This window comes from Pseudonaja textilis, chromosome 1 (genome assembly GCF_049901715.1).
Source record: "Pseudonaja textilis isolate UNSWEBS1 chromosome 1, rPseTex1.2, whole genome shotgun sequence".
Taxonomy (NCBI): Eukaryota; Metazoa; Chordata; class Lepidosauria; order Squamata; family Elapidae; genus Pseudonaja; species Pseudonaja textilis.
In genome coordinates this window covers 106,179,187-106,203,194 of record NC_141990.1, presented here as the reverse complement: position 1 = coordinate 106,203,194, position 24,008 = coordinate 106,179,187, and the positions used below count along the sequence as shown (strand labels likewise).

Genomic DNA, 24,008 nt, shown 5'->3' with positions numbered 1-24,008 from the left:
TCAAACAACACGGAAAGGTGAGGTCACTGGAAGTCAGTTATCTTGTGACTGGGTTTTGCTGAAATTATGCTGAACGCACAGTTAAAGCTTGCACTTGGAGGAAGGGGAAGAGGCAGACTCCTACCTGTGTTTTTATAACTCTGCACTGTCAGAACTCATAATAAGTCAAATATTCTTTCTGAGGTACTCAAGGAGGAAGGGAGGGTGGGGGGAAAACCTGTAAATTTAAGAGTAATTTCAGATTGTAAATGAAAAAGAGAGGCACGACTGTTCATTTGCACCAATCATGCCTTCCTTTCATCTGCTCTGATTAGGCCTGGTGCGGTTTCATCAAACTACTCCATCACGGAGCTGTCACTCCAGCCGTCTGTTGATTGAAAACAATCAGGGCTCTGATGGCACAATTATTCTGACCCTTTAACTGGAGGCTGCTGTGATAATGAAAGGTTGATTATGATAGTTTGTGCCTCTTTCAGTTTGCCAAGAAGGTTAATTTGGGCATCAGACGGATGTTTAATGGGCGCTTGCTGGCTACACTGAGGTAAATGAGAACGTGCAGCCTTCGATATTGCATGGATATAGTTTGGCTGCCAATCATTGTCATTTTGAGTTTGTGCCTTGCACTCTGGAAATCACTTTTTTTTCTTTGGGATTTAATTTATTCTGTGCCCTGAGGAAGTTCTTTCACTCCCTGACCTTCACTGTGGCTTCCTCTGCTCTCTTAATTTATTTTTATTTTTATTTCCTTGCTTCCCTTCCTGGCTCCATGGATTGTACTTAAAGCCACAGCAGATCTAGTGGAACCCTGCTTCCCTCCTCCTCCTTTTAATTCCCCTCCTCCCTTCCATGGTCGTTTATTATCTGTGTTTGGCACAGGCTTATTTTGCTTTTTGTTTCATGCTGTAGAATAAGAATGTCAAAAATTATTGTGGAAGTTATTTTGCTTTAAATAGTAGTATATTTCACGGAATATTGCCAGGGCTGTTTGTGAGGTGGCAGACTTGTATCTGTAATACAAAAACAGGGACAGCAGTTAAAAAAAAAAAAAGAAAAGTTTTCACACGATTGCTCCCACAAGCCACATGATTTTTTTTCCATCTCTTTAGCAGTGAGACTCGGGTGCAGGTGGGAGGGGGAGAGAGAGAAATTCTGCCCATCCGATCCTATGTCCCATTCAGAGAGGCTAATAATAGTTATTAAAAATGAATATATGCATTCCAGGGGGAGCAGAATCAGGCAAAAAAAAAAGAACAAAGTGCTATGTGGGGGGAAAGCCTCTATTAAAGCATGCTCTTTTGTTCTCATCAGGTTGGTCTCCACCAGAGCTTCAGGCGTAGAAAATAGGAAACTGAGAGACTAGTTCCTACCTGTATTAGCGGTACTGCTCTTTAAAATGGTTTGAAGACTTCAGCTGGTTCCAGATGTCATCACTTGGTTTTAGAAGGATTGGTTATTCTGTGTAGAGCTTCAGCTCTGTTGATAGTACAGTTGGCTTGCCTCCGAACCCCTGGATATAGTTCTTCATTCTCACTGGAATCAGTGGAACTTTGCATTTTATAATATTGCATTTTATAATATTTTATAACCTAATAAAAATGTTTGAGTAACAAAGGAATCAGTGGAACAAAATCCCAGTGGGGATTGATTTCAGTGAGGTATTTCAAGTTCAAATATTGTCCAGTATGTTATTCTCATACATTCATAATTATCACAACTATATGGTGCTATCACATGTCCAGCAAATGACTACATGTGTATGCTAGAAAACAAATCCTGAGTGTGCTTCATTCTACTAGCTATGATTGCTAGCACTCAAATTATTTGTTGCATCTAGTTTATCGTTGTTGTGTTCATTTTAATCTTTTTAACATGCTTTGTACAGTATACTTCAGTGGTGTGACTTTTAGTTACCAGTCAGGAGTTCGAAAATTGCATACATGCATTAACAATGACTCCAGCCCCAAAATAAGGGAATATAAAATCATTGAGAATAAATAAGGGTCTTATATATCATATGGCCAATAGAACATAGAATAATAGAGTTGGAAGGCACCTTGGAGGTCTACTAGTCCAACCCTCTGCTCAAACAGGAGACCCAATACCTCAATAGATGGTTATATATCTCAATAGAGAAGCAGTTATTGACATATTTTTATCTTGTTTTCCCACAGCTTTCCATAATTTTATGTTGTTCATATAAATTGGAACTATAATCCCCAAAACACCCAGTGACCATGAATAATGGGTACATCTTCCAGAGAAATCTTCTCCAATCTGATGGCATCCAAAAATGTTGAGATAGTAACTCCCATAATGCTCAGTGAACATTAACATTGGCCACTGTTGAGAGTTTGGGAACTTTGGAGACATGTTATTCAAACACAGGCCCAAATTGAAGAAGGCTGCTCTGGTCAACTGATCACCAATATATGTACATTAGTCGTTATGAGAAAACTCTCATGTTGTCATGTGTTATTTCTTCTTGTTTATGCAAGGAACTCATTATTTGAATGTTTGCTAAGACAAGACGGCCCTGTTATCATACATTAATTCTACACAGAGTCGTCATTATTTTAGGGGAGATGAAGGGATGTTTTTATACATGCAGCAAGATTAAATTTGGGAGTATAATTTTTGGTTGATAACTTGAATAATTCAAATATGTACTTCTCACACCAAATTGTGAATAATGAAGATAGGTTCTTTTTTCTTTTTTTACTGTTTTTCCTCCCTTCTAGCTAGCTGTGAGATGGCTAGAACACAACTGCCGATATCAGTACATGGATGAACTTCTACAGTACGTTCGATTTGGGCTTATGGATGTGGATACACTGCATTCGGTTGCCCTCTCACACCCTCTTGTCCAAACTAGTCAAACAGCAACAGCGCTGATCAATGAGGCTTTGGTCTATCATCAAAGTATCTATGCACAGCCTATTTGGCAGACCAGAAGGACGAAACCTCGCTTCCAGTCAGATACTCTTTACATCATAGGTGGAAAAAAACGGGAAATATGCAGAGTTAAAGAGCTACGATACTTCAATCCTGTGGACCAAGAAAATGTTCATATTGCAGGGATTGCAAATTGGAGTGAGCTGGCTCCCATGCCAGTAGGAAGAAGCCACCACTGTGTGGCTGTAATGGGAGATTTCCTCTTTGTGGCAGGTGGCGAGGTTGAACAAGCCACTGGCCGCACATGTGCAGTACGGACTGCTTGTAGATATGATCCCCGTAATAATTCCTGGGCAGAAATAGCTCCAATGAAGAATTGCAGGGAGCATTTTGTACTTGGGGCTGTGGATGAATTTCTCTATGCTGTGGGAGGCAGAAATGAGCTACGTCAAGTTTTGCCAACTGTTGAACGATACTGCCCTAAGAAGAACAAATGGACTTTTGTTCTGTCCTTTGACAGGTCCCTTTCCTGTCATGCAGGATGTGTTGTGGATGGTCTTCTTTGGATATCAGGTAGAAAATGTTTCACCCGCAACTTTGAAGACTAAAAGCATGACAAAACATGTTTGTGTCAGTGGCATTAGTTTGGTGCCACATGCCTTAGAAAGGTTTCCTTTTGTTTGCTGGAAATTGAGTTTTAATACAAGGGGCAGGTGGTATAATATTTCTGAGCCACAGATACTCAGCAATAGGTATTCAGCACAAAGGAGAGGAGTTGTACAGCCAGAAAATTGTATACAGGGATAATGAAAGTGCAGTGCCTGCTGAACAAAGCAATTACAATTTAAATAGAAGTGTCCCCAGCAATTTATTTTAAATATATTTGTATTGGCCCATTAAGAGGAAGATGTATGTATCCTTATCTCTTGATGCCAATAAATGCACTTTTGATTCTTTTTCACAAAATTGTTGGATTTAGTACATCTATCTTAGTTGAAGTAACATTTTAAGTCATGAAACTTAAGCAAATATAGTTGTCTGTCAGTGATCTTCTACAGTTACAGAATGGGTTGTCATGGCTTATTTCACAATAATAATAATAACAATAATTGTAAGCCACCTGACTGTGAACAACTTAAAAGAAGAATTGCATTTGCTACCATTTAAAAATGGTAAAATGAGAATAAGTAAATGGAAATGAACTAAATATAGGGGAGAAGAGTACTGAACCTAGGAATAAGTGTCCTATTTTCAAAAAGGAAGATTTTGCACATTCAGATTTTGGAAGTATTGAATAGAAATAGAATGGACCGAACCCTTGTAATCCATAAAAAGGGCTGATCAGAATGGTTTAAATTAGAATTCCTGTGAATGTTTGAAGAACGTCCGCACTCTTCTACTCTGAAATAATTTTGAAGCTTGTGTAAGGTGGTGATGATTAAATATATAGATTGTTTCTCATTAGAGAATAGTAGAGGTTGTAAACTACACAAATACAGAACATGCCACTCCCCTTTTATAGTGTAGTATGACAACAGGAGTATGTCAGCATTGCTGTCAGTAGTTAATGCATGTGGTGAGTACAAATTTTGATCCAGATTTCTCCCAAAGAAATCCATACTATATGCTTAAAATTTAAATAAAATAGCCATGGAGTCCATTCAAATCATAAAAAACCCATATTCAATCATCTGTCTTGATTGATGCAGTATGGTCTAGAACAGCTAATACTCAAAGAGAGGAAATCACCTATGTTAGTCAAACCTTCCAAAGGGCAACAAGGTATTTCATTTACTTAAAGAAAAAGAAAGATTGCAGAGATGACCAGGAACAGCAATAACCAAAGGGCATTTTGGTCTATGATTTCTTGATGGTATATTTAGAAGACCCCTTAAGCCTGTGTTGATCTAAGCTCTTAACTGATCCGTCAGTCTTTCTGGCATACAAATGCCTCCAATATAGTTATAATACAGGCCAGGCCTTCTTGATCCAACACTGCATGTTTTCCTTACCTTTTCTTTCCCTCATTTACATAATATTTACCCTCTCCCAATTCCTAGTTGTTGGAAGCAGCAGCAAGAAGTGCTACTGCTTTCTGCTTGTGGGAATCCACTTAGCTGTCATAAAGCATGTTGGGTAACCAGATGCTTGAGAAAGCCCACAAGTGTTCTTCATTTCCTCTAGCTACTGCCCACCCCCCACCCCCCATAAGCATTCAGCAGCATGCTTTAAACAGTTTGACTTTTCATGCCCTGCTAATGTGTATTTATTTATTCTCATTGTTTTTCTTGCCTTGGCACATCAGTGTTTTTCTAATCAGGGATATGAACAGAAGCACATACCAGTGCTTCTTTTTCTTAAGTCACATAATGATTAAATTATCTTTTGCTCATCAGAGAACTTCAGAACAGACAAGATTTCTATGTTTTGTTTTAATGTCTGTCACTTGTTAAATGCTCCCAGGATATTAATATTTGTGTTTATTATCTGGTTTTATGTTTTATGGATGGATGGTTGGTTGGTTGGTTTTTTTAATGCATCTTAAAACCTTGTTACCTCTTAGTACTCCTGGACAACAATAAGCCAGAAAACTATCACATGTCTGCTCCACAATATCACTTCTCTTTTCTACCATTCTCTGGAAGAATACTTTCAATAATCCATTGTCTATGGTTTTAGCAGTGCTACAGGGCTATTTTTTCTATTATTTTCACTGGAGTCTCTTAAAGGGAAACCTTTACCTCTTCAATTTTTTTAAAGAATTGAATACCTAGCGTAATTAAACAACTAGTATGGTATTGTGGTTAAAATGTTAGGCTAGAATGAAGGAGATACACAACCTTAGCTGTGAAAATACACTGGATGAATGTGGGACAGTCACTTTTTTTTCATCTTTACCTCAAGCTTTGTGTCCTAGGGAGCATAGGAGGAAAAGGAGGGACTGCAGCAGATGCCATTATGAACTCTTGAATAACACGTGGAATTTGTATGTAATAAATAAATCCAATACAAATATCTCCCTTTACGAATGGTGAAAAATAAAAAACTGTCAGCACCGAACCTTCCTTTTTAAATATACTTTTGTTCAATTTATATAAAAATAAAATATAAAAACAAAAATTATTAAGAAGGAAAAGGATGGGGAAGGGAAAGTGCAAAGGAATAAAAGAAAAACAAAAATAAAGAAAGCTTCTAACTTTCATTACAGTTACAAATATAAAATTCATTAACTTTTTGATCAAAAATTCATAATACCCAGTATTTCTATAATCACAGACATTTCTAATCATCAATTGCACAAACTCCTTTTTATGACCTGTATCAAATTCTAAAATCAATATAATAATTTTTGGGTTTCCAACAAATCCCAAAGCGTTTACCACCACGAAGCAAAGTTAGACAAAAAAATTTCTTAATCATGATAGGTAATTTCACCATCTCAATCCTTTCATTGTGGGAATCGCTAGGCATTACAAAAATATCACTGCAGTTATAATGTTTAGAAACAAAGTCCCATATTTTTTTCTCTAACTGCTTACCCATCAAATCTAAAAGTAAAATTTCTGGTTTCAACTGTACCGTTGTTTTAAAAATTATCTGAATTAAAATATGAATTTGATCCAAATAATTGTTAGCCTCCTTATATGTCCACCAGAGGTGGTTTTGGATTGATTATATTTCCAACATATATTTGGCACACCATTTTTATATATCTTTGACAATTTAAGGTGTTAAATACCAGTACCAACAATGTATCATATAGAAATTAACTTTCAAATTATAGCTCAAAGTGAATTTCAATAGCAATAGCACTTAAACTTATACACTGCTTCACAGTGCTTTACAGCCCTCTCTAAATGGTTTATAGAGTCAGTGTATTGCCCCCAACAATCTGGGTCCTCATTTTACCAACTTAATTGTAGAGTGAAACATCTAGGGAGCAATAGTTTGCTAAACCGGTTCTAGGTTATCAAGTGCCAGATTTATGCCATAAATTTTCTTCAAGGAAATCTAGAGAAATAGAACTGACACATAATACTTTGCAGCTGCCCGAGTCTGCTTTGGAGGATTCCTTATTTCTGGGTCAAGGCTGAGCCCTATGTTCCCACATGGAATCTCCTACTTTGTCAATATTCATAAAAAAAAAAGGAGAAATGGAAACCCTTATCATGTTGAAAGGTATCATGGGGGTTTCAAATAGTATGCAATATGTGGGAATATCTCTTTTATCATTAAAAATGATTTTCTGAACTTGAAAGAAGACATAGCAGGTCTCCTAAGGAGGTTAAATTCTCAAATATTAAAAGCACTTGCTGATAGTTTGACTGAATCTCTAGCCCTCTTTGACATTCACAAAGCACTAAAAAATGAAAATCTGGAGAGCTATAGAGCAATCAGTTTGACATCAGTTAGGAAGAGTCCAGAACAAATTGTTTTCTAAATGTTTAGAGATGGTTTTTCAATGTAATACTTAGTTGAAGTCAGTATTTTTTTTTTCATTTTTTGATTTGGCACTTCCGTATTGGAGATTGTAGACATTTGAAGCATATAATATATATATACTGTAACTGAATTTCAGCAAAACAAGGTAATTCAGTATGGGCTGAATGGCATCCCTATTTGGTGAAACTACATCTTGCTTGAACACTATACTCAGTAAAAAGCTCGTCAACATTTTCTCATCAAATTTCAGGAAAGTGTTGAATGTGCTATATGGTCCTCCTCAACTTTTTTTCTTAATGATTTGGATGAAGTGGTAGGAGCAGTGCTTACCATATTTGGAGATAATTTAAAATTGGACTGGATAGCTAATATGCTGTACTCGATGTATAAACCAGGGATTCCCCAGGATCTTTTTGCAATCCTCAGAGCTACTTTAGGTTTAAAGGTAGAGCCAAAGCCTTGAGTTCCTTTTTTATTTCTAGTGAGGCTTAAAGGAGTGAAATGAGCATCGAACTATGAGGTAAGGCGTCCATTTAAGTCCCTAACCTCACCTTCCCATAATTCATGCTAATTGTTAGATTTATACCTGGCTTTTCTTGAAAGACTCATCTTTACCTCAGTGCAACCTATACAGAGATCTTGCCCCTCCCCCCACAACCACCACGAAAGTAGATTGGCCTTAAAGAGGTTGAACAAAAAGCTAAGGACAGTCCATGTCTCTTCAGCTTACCTTCTGTGATGATACTTTCAACACTGTCAAACAACAACACCTCTCTATCCCAGGTCCTTAGGTAGGACTCAATAGGTGGATGAAAATGTCATATCCAGTCTAATCATCCGACTGGCTCTGCAACCAACCATAATAATAATGTCACTCTTGGTTACAAGAAAAGTTGCTGCCCTTTTGTAAAAGATACCATGTATAAATTATATTCGGATACATTTTTTTGCTGTAGTATTTGGAGAGTTACAAATTATTTATTGTTATGTATTTATCAAATTTGGGTACTGCTTATTTTTCTCTCAGAGCAGTTCTGGGCAGTGTATAGTTAAACATGCAAAAACCATATACAAATGCAGGATATCACTAGGAGGAGCGTGGTAGAAACAAAATCGAAATAAGTTAAAAGGTGGGAGGAGGACCTTAAGGCACTGCACACCCCTAGGGTTTGCATGCTGCTCTGTGATCCCTAGGCAAATTGGCAGATCCAGGTCTTCAAAGGCTTTTGAAAGGCCAGGAGAAAAGAACATACTCTACAGCAGCAACCTTTGCGGCTTGGCCTGACTGGGGGGAGGGGGAGGGGAGCAGCGGGCCGGCACATGTGTGCATGCAGTGCTTGCATAAGTGCCGGACCAGCAAGTACATGTGTGAGTGCCTGCTGGGCCGCAGATCATGCAAGTTGAGCTATGCATGTATGTGTGCATTCCAGACAGCCACTCACACGGTCCAATTCCAGCTAGGCTACGGGCTATTAGTGGATTGCAGCCTGGGGTTTGGGGACTCCTGTACTACAGGGCAGGGACAATAGCCGAGAAAGCCCGCTTTGCAGCTCACCTGACTGTATCTTGATATCATAGCAACATTATTCCCTTTCTTTCTTTCGGAAAGTTGCAAAAAGAAATTAAAACAATTGCTCTTTTTATTGTCCCAGCTTACAATAGGAAAATGCTTCTTTTTCTGATACAATTTATACATTTTCTATTTATTACTGATCCATCCTTTCCTTTCCTTTCCTTTCCTTTCCTTTCCTTTCCTTTCCTTTCCTTTCCTTTCCTTTCCTTCCTGCCCTGCCCTGCCCTGCCTTCCTTCCCTTCATTTTATTTTCATACGCTGTGGCCTATAGTATTCTGCAAGTCTGGCCATCCAAAAGGTCATTATAAGCTTGCTAAATATGAATGGTAGAAATTGAATTTCCCATTTTTTGAAAAAAGCTGGAACATTTTTTAAAAAAACTTTTGCTACAGCACTTAGGGTAAGCCTAAGTGTTGAAAATGGATGCTGATAGGAAATTGTAACACGAATGTCAGCCAAATCTGTCGAAAACTGTTAAGATGCATATTATCCTCCCAGGGAGAGGGTGGAGGGAGACAGAAGGAGCAGAAGCATCAGAAAGCAAGACTACCAATCTATTAAATATACTTGTTGGCAGGGAAGGCATGGGATGTCTTTCTGCAAATGCAGTGATTGCAGGGGGCAATGTAGCAGCATGTGGCAGCCTAGCTTGCGAGCAGACAAATCAGCTTGATGACTTTCAAAGCCAGGGATTCTGCTGCAGGCAAGGGTATTTGATCTAATGGGTGGGGGATTAAAACATATAGAGTGTGGTATTCATTTCACTCCTATTTTGTGTAGTAAAATCTGTATGCAAATCCATAGCATCTCATTTTGCTAGATTTTTTTTTTTTAAAGGATGCTAAATAAGTATCGGTTTTAGGCATGCATGTGTATGTGAAAAAAACTAAACCTGCAGAACTAGAGTTCCAATTATAAATAAATGTATACCATATACTCTGAAGCAAATATCTTAACTGCACCCAGTCCGACAATTATGCTTTTTACAAAAGCACAACTGGGATTTGCTAATTTTCATTCGCGAAAAAGCTTGTTTTAAGAAAATATAGAGCCCAATTTTTAATCTTTGTTTAAAATGCTATATACCCTTTGCTCATGTCTATGCAATTATTTGTTTTCCACCTTTTCTGGCCCTGTGCCTATCCCCCCGCTGTGCACACACACCTAAACACACCAGTATCTCTGCTTCAAACAACAGCAGTAATTTCAGTCGTCGATAACTTCATTGTGCTTGCTGATTTTTTTAAAACCATCTTTATATTGAATTTTTATGCCCTGCTATATTGGGACACAAATTCCTAGAATTCTCAACCTGCGTGGCTAATGGCTATGCTGACTAAGAATTTGGGAATCTATAGTCCCAATATATCCTGAATGCCAGTATACTGCATTATTGGGTGGCAGTATTGTCTCTAAATTAGAGATTGTGCCCTTACACAGTAGAGCTTGACCATACTTAACATACATAAGTGTACTTTGATTATACTTGTGGCACAGTGGCCAAAATTTACCAGAATTGATATTTTATTATAATGAAGGAATATTGAATATGATGCTGGTATTATTTAAGTTACTAAGTCTATTTATTCCTCCTTTTTTAAGTAAAAATGTTATGTGAAAGCTTCAGTTGAGTGTTGAGATGAGTTTCTGTGGGCCGATTTGGTGGCAAATTTTGAACTTTGAGACTTTGAATATAGGAATAAATAATAAACAGCCCAGATTATAGGATGGATGAAATCAAAACAAAAGACATGTTCCACATTTGTGACACTAAAAGAGAAATGTAGCAGGATTGATGAAATACAAGTATAACAGTGGACCTGTAGACTTAATTGTGTATGAAAGGGATAAATGTGTGCCAGACAGAAACTGGCTTTTCTAGATTGCTAGATGATACTCTAGCCTAGCCTAGTGTAATGTCTCAGTGGATGATGATAATGAAGAATAGGATTTTTTTTTAAAGAAAAAATAGCACATTGTTCCTCATATGTTATTTAAAAGTTATTCCATTAGGTGAGACAAATTGATGGGTAATAATGAGATGAGAATACAAAAAACAAAATGGGACCATTCAGACACCCAAGGTGAAGGTGAATCAGAACAGTTACTCAGAAATATTTGCTTAGGAGATTTATTTTTAATGCCTAGTTTAAACAAAACAATGGATATAAACCTTAGAAACGTACTTGGTTAATCTTTTATGGTGTAAGGCAGAATCCGTGAAGTATAAGGGGTGATGGGTAATAAAAACAGATTATAGCGAAAGTACAACTCACAAAGTACAAGGCTTGTCCAAGAAAGTATTAGAAAACACATTAATTTCTTAATTGGAATGTATGAAGAATGGGTGTAAGAAAAGAATGTTTTGGAAGCTGCTTTGAACAGAATTGAAAAGAATTATGTTACAGAGTGCCACAGATGTACCTGCAGTTATGCTAATGAGAAGGATGAGAAAGGATGCTTAGTGCAATGATGAAGTGAAACAAACCGTGGATGATATCTATAAGATAATGATTGCTGCAGAAATTAGGACAAAGGAAACCATTTTGGTTGCCGCAATGTAAAAAAAGATGTTGAGACTAGAAAGAGGGCAGAGAAGAGCAACAAAGATGATTAGGGGAGTACATGATAAAGCTTATAAAGAACGGTTGCTGCAACTGCATATGTCTAATTATGAAAAGAAGGGCTAGGAGTGACATGATAGCAGTGTTCTAATATCTCAGGGGTTGCCACAAAGAAGAGGGAGTCAAGCTATTCTTCAAAGCACCTGAGGGCAGGACAAGAAGCAATGAGTGGAAACTAATCAAGGAGAGAAGCAACCTAGAACTAAGCAGCAGTTTCCTGACAGTGAGAACAATGAACCAGTGGAACAACTTGCCTCCAGAGGTTGTGAATGCTCCAACACTGGGAGTTTTTAAGAAGAGATTGGACAACCATTTGTTTAAGTGGTATAAGGTTTCCTGCCTAAGCAGAGGGTTGGACTTGAACACCTCCAAGGTCCCTTTCAACTCTGTTATTCTATATGAGTTGTGTAGAATTAAAAAAAAGACGCAGAGATTAAAAAGGGCAGAGAGCATGCAAGCAGTTTTGAGGAAATGATTTTTAAAAACATGTTTTGGAATTAGATGAAAAGCAGCAAGCCATGAGCCTCTAGCAGAGTGAATGGAAACAAAAATAATGAAATTATTTAAAATGAAATTGAAGCAGGGGAATGGCAGAAGAGGATTTTAGAGATTTGTAAAGGAATGAGAGTGATTTATCAGAGCTGAATAGAAAAGGCTATAAATGTTAGGATCCAACAGGGGGAATAACTGGCAACAAGGAAGTCATATATGCTTTGAGAATATTGAAAAATAGTAAGACCATTTATGTAATGGTATTTATGATACCATAGTACCATATAGTTAGGTATTTATGGAGAAAGGTTAATGTGTTTTTAAAAAAAATTGTACTCATGACTGAGAGTCGAATGACAATTGCTCTCTTATCCAAGGGGGGAGGTAACCAGAGTGAAATGCATATATTAGAGTGGTATTGGTTTATTAAACTTGCCTGAGAACACATTTGACAGAATTTGGGAACATCAGAAGATCCCTTTGCTGGCATTTGTAAGTAATTTGTTGGGGATTTCGAGGAGAAAAACCACTCGTTTTTATTCTGAACTAGATATTACATTGGCCAAGTCTTATATGAGGTGACCGAGCTCTTGTGAGGTTCTTTTGAGCCCTTAATGCTTAATTTTCTTGACTATCATCTATGGGATAAACACAGCCACTTACAACTTATGTCCTTTCCCTTATTAATGATTTGTGCAGCCAGAAAGAACATGATTTATGTGAGTTTCAAGAGGTGGTAGAGTGATTTTTGGTGGAGTTATTCTTGTCATATGTTTTCAGGCAGGCAGGGCAGTGTGCGCTTTTTAAATATCCATTCCTTGATCTAGCCCTCTTAGAAGTTTTATAATTTTTTGGTAAATTAATTCAGATGATTGTCAGACTTCAACTATAGGTTTTAGGTTTGACAATGAAATGGAAACTGCATTGGTCACCCCGCAGAGATTTGGAAGATGTTAAAAACCTGCACTTCTATGTGGAGTGTTCCAAAGCTTGATCCCTCCCCTATTTTATTTAAAATCTACATGAAACTGCCAAATCTTATTTCATTCTTTGACAGATTCATAGACCAGCAAAATGCTGTGGACAAAGTATACTTGGATTTCAATCAGGCAGTTGACAAAGTTCACTACAACCTATTTAGCAAGTTAGAAAAGTGTGGGATAGACACCACCAGATGAATTTGTAGCTGACTGACAAATTGCACTCAACCTGTAGTCCTTAATGGAACTATATCTAAATGGAGGGAAGTAACAGTGGGGTGACCCAAGGTTCTGTCTAAGGCCCAGTTCTCTTCAATATTGACATAAATGATTTAGATGGAGGAACAGAAGGAAACTCCTCAAATTTGCAGTTGACACCAAGCTGACAGGAATAGCCAACACCGCAGAAAATAGGCTTCAGATCCAGAAGGATCTCGACACACTTGAAACCTGGCTCCTATTAAACAAAATGAAATTCACTTGTAAGAAAAATAAAGGTTTACACTTAAGAAAGAAAAACCAAATGTATAATTATAGAATACATTCAATCTGGCTCAACAGCAGTATCTGTGAGGGGGATCTTAGAGTCCTAATTTCCTGATAGTGAGAACAATTAACCAGTAGGGTTGTCTTCAGAAGTTGTGGATTCTCCATCACTGCAGGTATTTAAAAAGAGATTAGGGTCTCCTGCTTGTGCAGAGGATTTGACTAGAAGAAGGTCAACGTCCCTTCCAATTCTGTTATTCTATTATTCTGGTAGGAGAGACGATCATTCAGTTTGGGGTCAGGTATTTTCATTATGGCGATAGTGTTCAGCTTTAGATTAGTTAGAAGTATTGACTTTTAATTGAAGTCATATAGGTAATACAGAATGAATCTTGATCAACACTTAAATCCTATGAAAGACTGGATGAGGTGAAATTGACTGTACTCAATTCGAGCAAAGTGAACTTTTGGAAACTTTCTGGTACCAGATCTGTTCCATCTGTTACTCTAGATGGGATGGAACTTCTGAGGGAACTGGTGTGCCATTTAAAATTTTGCTTGAACTCATGGCTCCTACTGGAACAACAAATAGGAATGCTTCAATTTATCCATCAGTTCTTCCTAGTTTAATCTCTTCTCCACATCCTAAGGTTTACAAAGAAATATCTCTCTTTGTTTTCTTCTCGTTTTCTTATTAAAAGCCCGTCATTGGTTTTGATTGACTTCTTTTTAATGTGTTTTCCCATCTCTTCCCATCACCTTGCTTGGAGTTTTAAAATAGACTTTAACCATACTCTGGTGTATTCCTTTATTTGAAAGGTGATGTGTTTCTAACACTAGAGTGAATTAATTTTCAAGTATAGTAATGCCTATTTGTGATAGATGGGAGAAGTAATACAGAAAAAGTTATGTTTCTCTTAGAATAACCTAGAGTCTAGACTGTCAGCATTCTGGAATGAACCTTTATTTTCACAATTTACTCATTAACATTTTATGGCATCACAGAACAGTAATGGAAAAGTAACGGTTGCTAGGGATTGACTGATCAGTTACTAGTTGATATAGTGTAATATTGCCATATATATTCATGTATAAACTCACCCCACATATAAACCAACCCATGTATTTTTAACAACAACAAAACTTGAAAAATGCACTACCCATGAATAAGCCAACCCATGTTTAGATTTTCATAATTGGCTTATCTGAGGGAGGGACATTTTTCCTAATATTTTGGTTGGAAATTTGAAGGCAGATTTGTCAATGATTAAAGTTATCTATTGAGTATTTACAGGATATATGGGCATTTTAAAAAGCTAAGGGGAAAATCTATTGTATATATTCATGGAGAAGACAAGCCCATTTTTTGTCATTTATTTTGTCACCTAAATTCTTGGCTATCCACAAGTAAATATAGTACATGTAATAAATCTTAAACCTTAAGATTTTAAAGATTTCTTTACCATTATACATTAAGGACAAAACAACCTGCATATTTTAATGAGTTGGCTTATATAAGAGATTCTTCCACAGTGTACATACATACAGATATGCCTCCACCCCGCTCCCAACAAAATGCACTGGATGACCATATTCTTAGGTTTTAAAATATGTGTCTTTTGTTATCTGGCAATGATTTGATCCAATCAAATCCGCATCAGTATATTAACTTATAAATAGAAGAATAAATAGGCTGGAAAGACTTCTGAACTCACAATGTTCTTTTGTTAACATGTTTTCTTACTAGAAAATAATATGCCATGAACTCTTTCCAACTGGGCTTAATGTTTGTGTAACACAGTAAATGTTTGTTACAGGAGGAGTGACAAACACGGCGCAGTATCAGAACAGGCTAATGGTGTATGATCCAACCCAAGTAAGTTTATATTCATTCTGTTAGTCAAGTTCTGCTTGTCTAATAACTTCTGTTTGTGTGAATACATGGGAAAGCCCAAAGGCAAAAAGACATACAGCTTTTCTGCCTCACACGCTGACCTCACGTTCCATGTATTTCAATGAGATGGTAAGGGAATGGTATTTAATTGTGCAGAATCTCTCTGCCACCAAGTCCTTGTTTGCTGAAAGAATCATGTTCTTGAGCTTTATCAGTGGTTTCAAATATAAGGTTTCTGTTGAGAGTAGCATCCTTTATAGGCCCTGCCCAGCTTCTTTAATGATTTTTTTACATGGAATTCCTGAGACTAGATCTTATCGCTTAGTCCCCTGGTTAAGAATGAGTTCTGTTCCTAACTTTATCTTTAACCCAAAATTGTATGTGAGTCTGAATTTGCACTTATTACCTATTATTTAAAAAGGTGTCTTTTTAAGTGCTGAAAACAGGCTATACAGAAAAATGTGTGGCTTCAGCAGTTGCTGAAGTCATTGTATGATTTCAGTGGTTTGTCAGGAAGAGGAAGAATGCCATTCACCATTTTTAGTCCTAGACTGCCTGCTCAAATTACCATGTTATCCAGAGGAAAATAGAGATCCTTCATATAGGGACTGTTGGTGTGAGTGTTGGGACAGAATTCCAGAACCTGGCACTCTGCTTTGTCATATTACAGTAAGCATTTCTTACTGCCGAACTGAGCCCTTTGGCCTCAGTGAGACATGTACCAGAAGGCTTACTTAGTTTGTATGCAAAGACTTGCTCCTATGGCAAATGTTGCCCCTGCTCTGAATAAAGGCTATCCCTGTCTAAATGTTAAAATGTCAAATTCTCCCCTTTTTGTCTCCCCCGCACCCCCACCAGTCTGCCGCACTCTCCCATGGGCTGCCCACATTTTGGCTGCTCCCAAACTCCATCCCCACAGGCCGCGCTAACAGTGAAAAGGTAGCAAGTTGGTGCTAGCATTCTTATACAGTCAGGGTTGCTTCACGATTTTACACACATACGTTTAAAAATAAAAAAAATCCTGCTGGCAGACTGTTACGGTGGGCACTTGAAGCCCCTCGCATCTGCAGGCGTCTTGCACAGAATCTCAATAACTCTATCTCGTTGGGTGCTTGTGCCTGTTTCTGCGCAAGGCCTTTGTGGTGTGCTGATAATGTCTACCATCTGCCACCGAGCACATCGCTACCTGCCAACAGGCAGGCTGGGGTGACCTCTGCTTCTCCACTGCTGATTAGTATTCACACGCTGACTTATTAGGAATGACCCGCACCAGCCCCCCCACCTACCCACCCCTGTTTCTTTGCCTTTGCAGTGCTTGCCGGCTTACCTGGCAGTCACTGCTGTGAAGGAAGCTAAAATATAATCAGGGGATGCAGGCAGGTTTTGCCAAGCAGATGGCGTCTATAGTCCTGTGTCAAGGGAATGCACTGTAAATGCAAATATTAATTTCTCCCAATCAGGTGCTGCACAGTTTAATGGGGAGCTATATGTTTGGAAGGGCTACATCGAACAATTGTTTTCTGACTTCTGCTCTTTGACATTCACCACTTAACAATTTTTCAAACAGCTCAAAATAGTTTCCATGCTGGCCTTAAATATTTGCTTCTCATCAAAATGACAAAATATCTTAGAAATAATAGAAAATTGGTCTTTTTCTGTCCTGGATGGAATTTCATTAAACTTGCATTTTTCAGTGATTATGCTACAAACAAAAAGACATTTTTTTTTGTTTCCTTTCTTTAAAAGAAATGATGGAGTTTTATGCAAGATGCATTTGGATAGCAGGTGCTATGAGTACTGGTGAATGGGAAATCAACACACCTAAAATGTTCATTGTGTGTAGGAATTAAAGTTTTCTTTTGTCTGCTTTTGCAGAATAAATGGCTCAGCCGCAGCCCCATGTTGCAGAGAAGAGTCTACCATTCCATGGCTGCTGTTCAAAGGAAACTCTATGTTTTAGGGGGCAATGATCTAGATTACAACAATGACAGAATTCTTGTCCGCCACATAGACTCCTACAGCATAGATGCTGACCAGTGGACCCGGTGTCATTTCAGCATGTTGACAGGCAAGTATTCTTAGCCGAATCTGTGTCAAAGCTATAGGAGAAATCCTATTTCTAACTGGAGACGTGTATTGCAAAAAACAACCAACCAGCCAACCCTCACCATCTCTGGCTGACATTGAAATGCTAAGCAAAGCTAGACCTGGTTAATAATTAGAGACAGACCAGGAACTATCAGGGTTGTTGGCTAGATTGTGAAGCTGAAACGACATTAGGACATCTATGGACGTGGCAATGACAAGGCATTTCAAGATCATATTTGAGGAAACCTACAGACCATGTGTCAACTTCAAACTGAACCTGGCAGCAGCCATTTTTCTGGTCTTCAGTTGCCACACAGAGGGGGGAAGGAGGTTACTAGACACAACAGAGAACTTTCTCGTGAGAACCAAGGTCATCTCTACTGGCAACAGATAAGGTTGGGGAAGGAGTGCCCGGAGAGCCGGCCAATTAACCCAATTGGCCAATTGATCGGTGACACTTGGGGATAGGGTTATTTCATACTTTAATTATATTGAAACCACAGGAACAAACATCTATTGCATATACAAATATACAGTTCTCTTGTGCATATTTAGTTAAAATTAACCGAGGCTGTCACAGCAATAGATGCGTGGCATTGTGCTGTAAAGGCATTCTGACGTTTAATAATTAGTTAACAGAAATCATGGTTTTTCTCTTATCAGGCCAGAATGAATCTGGAGTGGCTGTACACAATGGCAGAATATATTTAGTTGGCGGCTACTCAATTTGGACAAATGAACCCTCAGCATGTATCCAGGTAACTTAGCTTTCAAATTGTTCCAATGCAGGATGCTTTAGTGAGGAATAGAAAAAAGAAAACATTTAAAGAAAACTATTGGACCTTTTCGCTAATTTTTATGAAAATGTTTAACTGGGACTCATAAAGGTATAGCCATGTGCAGTTTTATATTGTGTATTTTAGATCACCATCAGGGAGCTTTTTGGTAAATTTCTGATTTAAAAAATGGCATACTACAGCTTATATTTGTACATTTGAATTTTTAGAATGTCACTTAACTTTAGGTGTTTTTTATATCCAGTATTGTTTAGATAGTGTATAATATTCATTTTAAGTATGTAGTCCAGTGCATAAAAAGAGCCAGTCTGGTGTAGTGTTCAAGGCACTGGGTTAGAAATTTGTGAGTTCTTACCCCGCTTAGAACCAAAGTCATTCTCTCTCAGCCCTAGGAAGGAGGCAATGGGCAAACCACTTCTGAAAACCAGGCCAAGAAAACTGCAGACTTGCCCTGGCAGTAGCCAGGAGTCAACACTGACTCAAAGGCACCACAAGCAAAACAAACCTGAATGCGGCCTCACCTTTAATATTTCTTAGATGAGGTTTTGTAGTTTGCTTTGAATAAAATAGCAGAGTTAATTTTAACCATGGGTGGTGCAGTGGTTAGAATATAGTATTGCAGGCTCTCTGCCCACTGTCAGGAGTTCGATCCTGACTGGCTCAAGGTTAACTCAGCCTTCCATCCTTCCAAGGTCAGTAAAATGAGGACCCAGATTGTTGGGAGGCAACATGTTGACTCTGTAAGCCACCCAGAGAGAACAGTAAAGGTCTGTAGAAAAGTCTAATGTTATTGCTGTTTTTCCTTACACAGGTGCTGGATGTTAGTAAGGAAGGAAAAGAAGAAGTTTTCTATGGGCCTTCCCTGCCTTTTGCTTCAAATGGAATTGCAGCCTGTTTTCTTCCTGCTCCTTATGCCACATGCCCAAACCTGCAGCCTTTGCAAGTGCCTCATCATAAGATGGGCAATGTGTGAGAAAAGGAACCTGGCCACAAGAGAACAAGCTACTTCATTCATCCTGATTGTGTCTTTACATCAACAAAATTGAATGGTTGTGGAATCTAACCTTGTATTAAGTGCAGTAGAAGCCAAAAAGCAACAAAAGGTGGCAGAATTACACCTGTCTCTGGACTTCATGACCATGTTTGCCTATTAAGAATCTTTATCCAAGTATTCTGAAAAAACATTTTTTGCACTTTAATCCCTTGCTCCTGTTTCTGTCATTTTCACTGCCTTGCAAAAAAGTATACAAAGAAAATTGAAAGAATTCTACCTTTCAAAATCTGGGTTAACAAGCTACAAGCGCTTGGACTGTTGAATTCTTGAAGTTTTTTTCTTTCCTTGGCGTTTCGTCCTTGGAATTAGAAATGTTGAAAATTTGTGTCAACAACTCTTACTTGCAAAGGTGCTTGTAACTTACTGGCTATTTCTCATACTTGTCTCACAGATCAGACAGGGGATAAAAACTGGAGTCACATAGATATAATTTTACTTGTAGAAAAGGCAGGCATGTGGCACTATAAAAGAAGTCTCATAAAGCCAGAGTTGCAACAGGACTTGCTACTTGGACCATATATGTCACCTTGCATTGTTGTTTCCTAGGTGATGTCTGTTAACCATAATTTTTTATCATGTTGGAGAAAATAAAAGTTTAATTTTAACATTTTTAGTTGTAACAGCTAATATCTAAACAACATCCAGAATTTTTCAAATTAAAAAACTTGTTTAGGAAATAACACTTACCAAACTTAACAGAGTAAATTTTAAAGGACTAAAACTGTAAGTGATGTACAAAGATGTTGAATTTAATTTGATGTAAATTTGAGAGGATCTGTTTCAAGTTTGAAATGAACTAGATCGACCAATCCCAGAAGCAATTTGAGGATAGAGGTTTATAGGGTGATTTAAAAAATCATTTCAAATTTGGAGGAAAAATTTGAACTCAAGACGAAATTTCGATTTTATTTGAAGCGTTTTGCATACCACTGTAAAGCTGATTGCTGCACGTTTCAAGCTTTTTCCAAAAAGATTCAAAATACATCTTGTTGGATTATGTTTTTATCTTTCCCAGCTTTTGAAGCTATTTTGTGTAGTTACTAGTTTTATGATCCAGGTCTTAGGTTTTCATAACTGCAAATACAAAAGACAATATTTTTGTTACTCTGTTACATATTATTTTGGGCTTCTGTTGTTTGATTGTATCGTTGCAGCCAAAAAAAAAACAAGCTAAGACCAAAGAAGTGTAGCAAGAAATGCAGTAAGTGTAAGATTGGCTGGGTATTCACTTCACAAACAATGAAAAACACATTCTCAGTGCTTTCTCACTATGAAGAAACCCAAGTTAATTTATAACAGCAGTTGGCGACCTTCTAAATTGCTAATCATATGCCATTTTAGTAAACTGTACCTGAAAGTGTAGAATTATCATCCAAAATGTCACAAGTTTTGTATTTTTCAAAACCAATAATTTGACATAATGCAAGGGGTGTGTGAAATCTCTTGAAAACCTAATGTCATAATTATTTAAACCTAAATCAAAATGAGTGAATTTATGGAGATTGGGGGTGGAAAATGCCATATTACTTCCTCACATTTCTCTGTGGTCAGGAACATGGTGTGTGGCCAGACATTTGGTGCATAGAACATTCCCCAACATTCTTTGGCAGATAATTTTTCTAACACCATCTTGAAGCACAGCAGCCAGCTTTACATCCAAATATCTTATTAGATCTTCAAATAACTGCAACACATATTCTCTTCAAGGAGCAATGATGATTATAAAAAAGAGAGTAAAAACATGGCTGTAATTTCCTATTTTTCTTCTTTTTAAAAATAATCCTCTCAAGTGTTAGTATGAGCTTGAGCTCAATCTGAAAAATCATATATGTCTCACAATATTTCCAGTTGTTTAGGCATTATAATTTCATATTACTGCATTATGAATTTTTAATTCATTCAAGAGTCACTTAGGTGAGAGGGAAAGTATAGAAATGTGATAAAATAATTAAAATGGATGCCTGAATCTTGGGCGGGGGGGGGAGGAAACTGCCATTTTACACTTCTCACAATCTGTTTCAATATATGCAGGATATCTACAGTAATATTTTTTATCATTAATAACTTCATGACCAATTTCTTACATATTTTGACATTTATTTGATACCACATTGATAATTGTGTGCCCACTGCAAATTCATAACCTGCATGCTTGATTATGCTGAGGTATAAAACAAATCAATATATGAAGAATTTCAAACAAATGTGCCTCCATTCAACATCACTGGTATATGTGCATAGTCTACAATAAAAATAACATTTTTTCACTATTTGCTGTATTCCTTTTACTGCATTTTTGTTCATATTCATAAAATATATTTTCATACATTACTTATTTGAATTTCGAACAGAAGAGTGCTGTTTCTCTATGCAGTAAAACAACTTAGGAGATCACAAGTATTTGCACATATATGCAGTTTACAAGCATATAAAAGTTTATTATTGTTCTAGAATTCAAACCTGAAGTCCAAAGAGACACTCTCACATTAATAACATCCAAAACATTGCCAAGGGCTCCACCACCACCATAAACTCAGATGAAGACCAGGTCTTCAGACACTTATGGAATGTTTGAAGGATGGGAACCCTACGTACCTCAGTTGTGTGTTGTTCCAAAAAAAGTGCATGCTTTTACACAAAAGGCACACTTCCTGTCAGATGGAGGTAATGTGAAATGCCTATTACAGTTCACCCTGCTGCACCTAAACAGATTGTCTTTAAGGGGTACCCCCATGTAGCATGTTGCAATTGTCCAAGCCTTCTGATCATAGCTAATTGAGGAAGATCTTTCTGGCCATAGCAGCCACTTAACCTTTGAGGTGTAGATGGGAGTCCTAGAGGTTGCTTAAAATGCAACCTCACCCAAGAGTGAAAAAAGTGAAAATGCCTCAGATGTTGGGATAATGGTTTTTTCCAGATAGTTTAGATTACAGTTCTACAAACTACCTGAACATTGGTCTTACAAAGATGTTCAACTGGTAGCCCGCGGACCGGATGCATCACAAGCTGTCTATGCCTGCACCCGGTTTAGCAAAGGGGAAAGAAGTCACAATATGTCATGTGATGATGTGAGTTTAACACCCTTGATTTATGGGATCTGGAGCCTGAAACATCTGGATTACCGCAAGTTCCCAACTTCGGTTTGATAGTACTTAAGAAACTTGGCATCAAGAATCTAGCATTTTAATTGGTAGATTAATGAATACAGTATAGTTTTGAGTGGCCTCCATGCAGCTTGCAGGTATTTTAATCGAACAATATCTCACATATACAGCCATATTTAATTTCTCTGTACAGGACAACTGTAGTCCCCTTCTAAAACAATTCTTAGTATTTTGTAATTTCAACAGTATCGACCTGGTCAACTATACTACTGCACAGCGATGATTAAAACTTCAAAATCATATCAAGGAACAGCCAATTGAAAATGGGGGTTATAAAGTAACATTTTTGATGGTATTACTATTAGTAGTAATATTCAGCTCTAAACAAAGTCTACATATGACACATTTTTTCTATCAAAGATTGATTTGAAAATCCTTAAGAATTATTTCTACAGTATTTCTACATTTATTTCTGGCTCTTTAACCAAGCATCTGTCTTCTGCTAAGATTTACAAGGCTGTTATGGGAATTCCTGGATTCTCAATATGCTTGCATTTCTTATGGAACAGGAAAGAAAACGGATTACAGTGCTATTACCCACAAAATAAAGTGTGGTGCCATTTAACTAAGTGGCTGACCTGGAATAATCTACATTAATGATAGCTTTTACCCAAGCTAATTTCAACAAACCAAGTACATACATCAATTAGCTACGAAAAAAGAATGGTCTAGAAGAAAGCTAATGCAGTTTAACAAAATACAGCAAAAATGTAATACATTTTTACTGAGGTCTGTAATCTCACATTCTGTGGAATTGTACCTACAATTCATGCAAGGCACACAAGGAAAGTAAAACTCCATTATCAAACATTGTCAAATGCCCTTGGTACAGAGATCTGATGAGCACATGGAACGCCTGAAGCTGTTTGCTTCCTAACAATTTTCATGCCTGTCAGAGTTAATTTTGGCATATCTATCTTTCTTTAGACACCCAAGTTTATTTAGCTAAGAAATTATTAACAAAAATATGAGCACAGCATAGACATCTGTTTTCTTGCTGAACTATTCCATTTAGGTAAGGATGTTGTACATAGAATAACCTGCTAGGGAAGAGATTTCATAAATACCATTTTTTTTTAAAAAATGCTTCATTCCATGATGAAGGTATATCTTTCACCCCCTGGATCTCAGAAGCTTTTGTAATAAGGCAAAATACCTCATCACTTATGTAAAATAAAACTCTCAAGTAATTTAAGACACATCTTCATCTTTCCAACAATAAAAAAAATGCAGAATTTGACAAAGTAGACTTGCCTATAATTGTAAATGATGGCAATTAGTATGAATTTTCAACAATTTATGCAATATTGTAGAAAGTTGTTTGATGGTTAAGAAACTGAGCAATTTATGTGCGTACTGAATGCTTTTTTTCTCCATTGCTAAAATGAAAGTGGATCGGATTGGTGGCCAGATTCTTTCAATTTGCAGGGGGATTAGAAGTACATTGAAATACACAGCATTAACAAAAAGCCTACAAAATGTAAGGAGGGAAAAAGACAGGTCCTATCATTTAAATGCATG

The 24,008-nt window shown here is 37.3% G+C and overlaps 1 protein-coding gene across 3 annotated transcripts in view; it reads left to right on the top strand.

The window, feature by feature from the left end:
• Positions 1–19,928, top strand: part of KLHL32 (kelch like family member 32) — a 79,398-nt gene extending 59,470 nt beyond the window's left edge. The window contains exons 7-11 of one of the 3 annotated variants that reach the window (XM_026726695.2): positions 2,739–3,465; positions 15,308–15,366; positions 17,260–17,452; positions 18,136–18,230; positions 19,081–19,928. In XM_026726695.2, coding sequence (XP_026582480.1) covers positions 2,739–3,465; positions 15,308–15,366; positions 17,260–17,452; positions 18,136–18,230; positions 19,081–19,242 — 1,236 coding nt within the window. In that variant the 3' untranslated portion in view covers positions 19,243–19,928. The remainder of the gene's footprint in view (positions 1–2,738; positions 3,466–15,307; positions 15,367–17,259; positions 17,453–18,135; positions 18,231–19,080) is intronic. The other 2 variants (XM_087913911.1, XM_087913919.1) reach the window with 2 other exon arrangements.
• Positions 19,929–24,008: the final 4,080 nt, after the last annotated feature.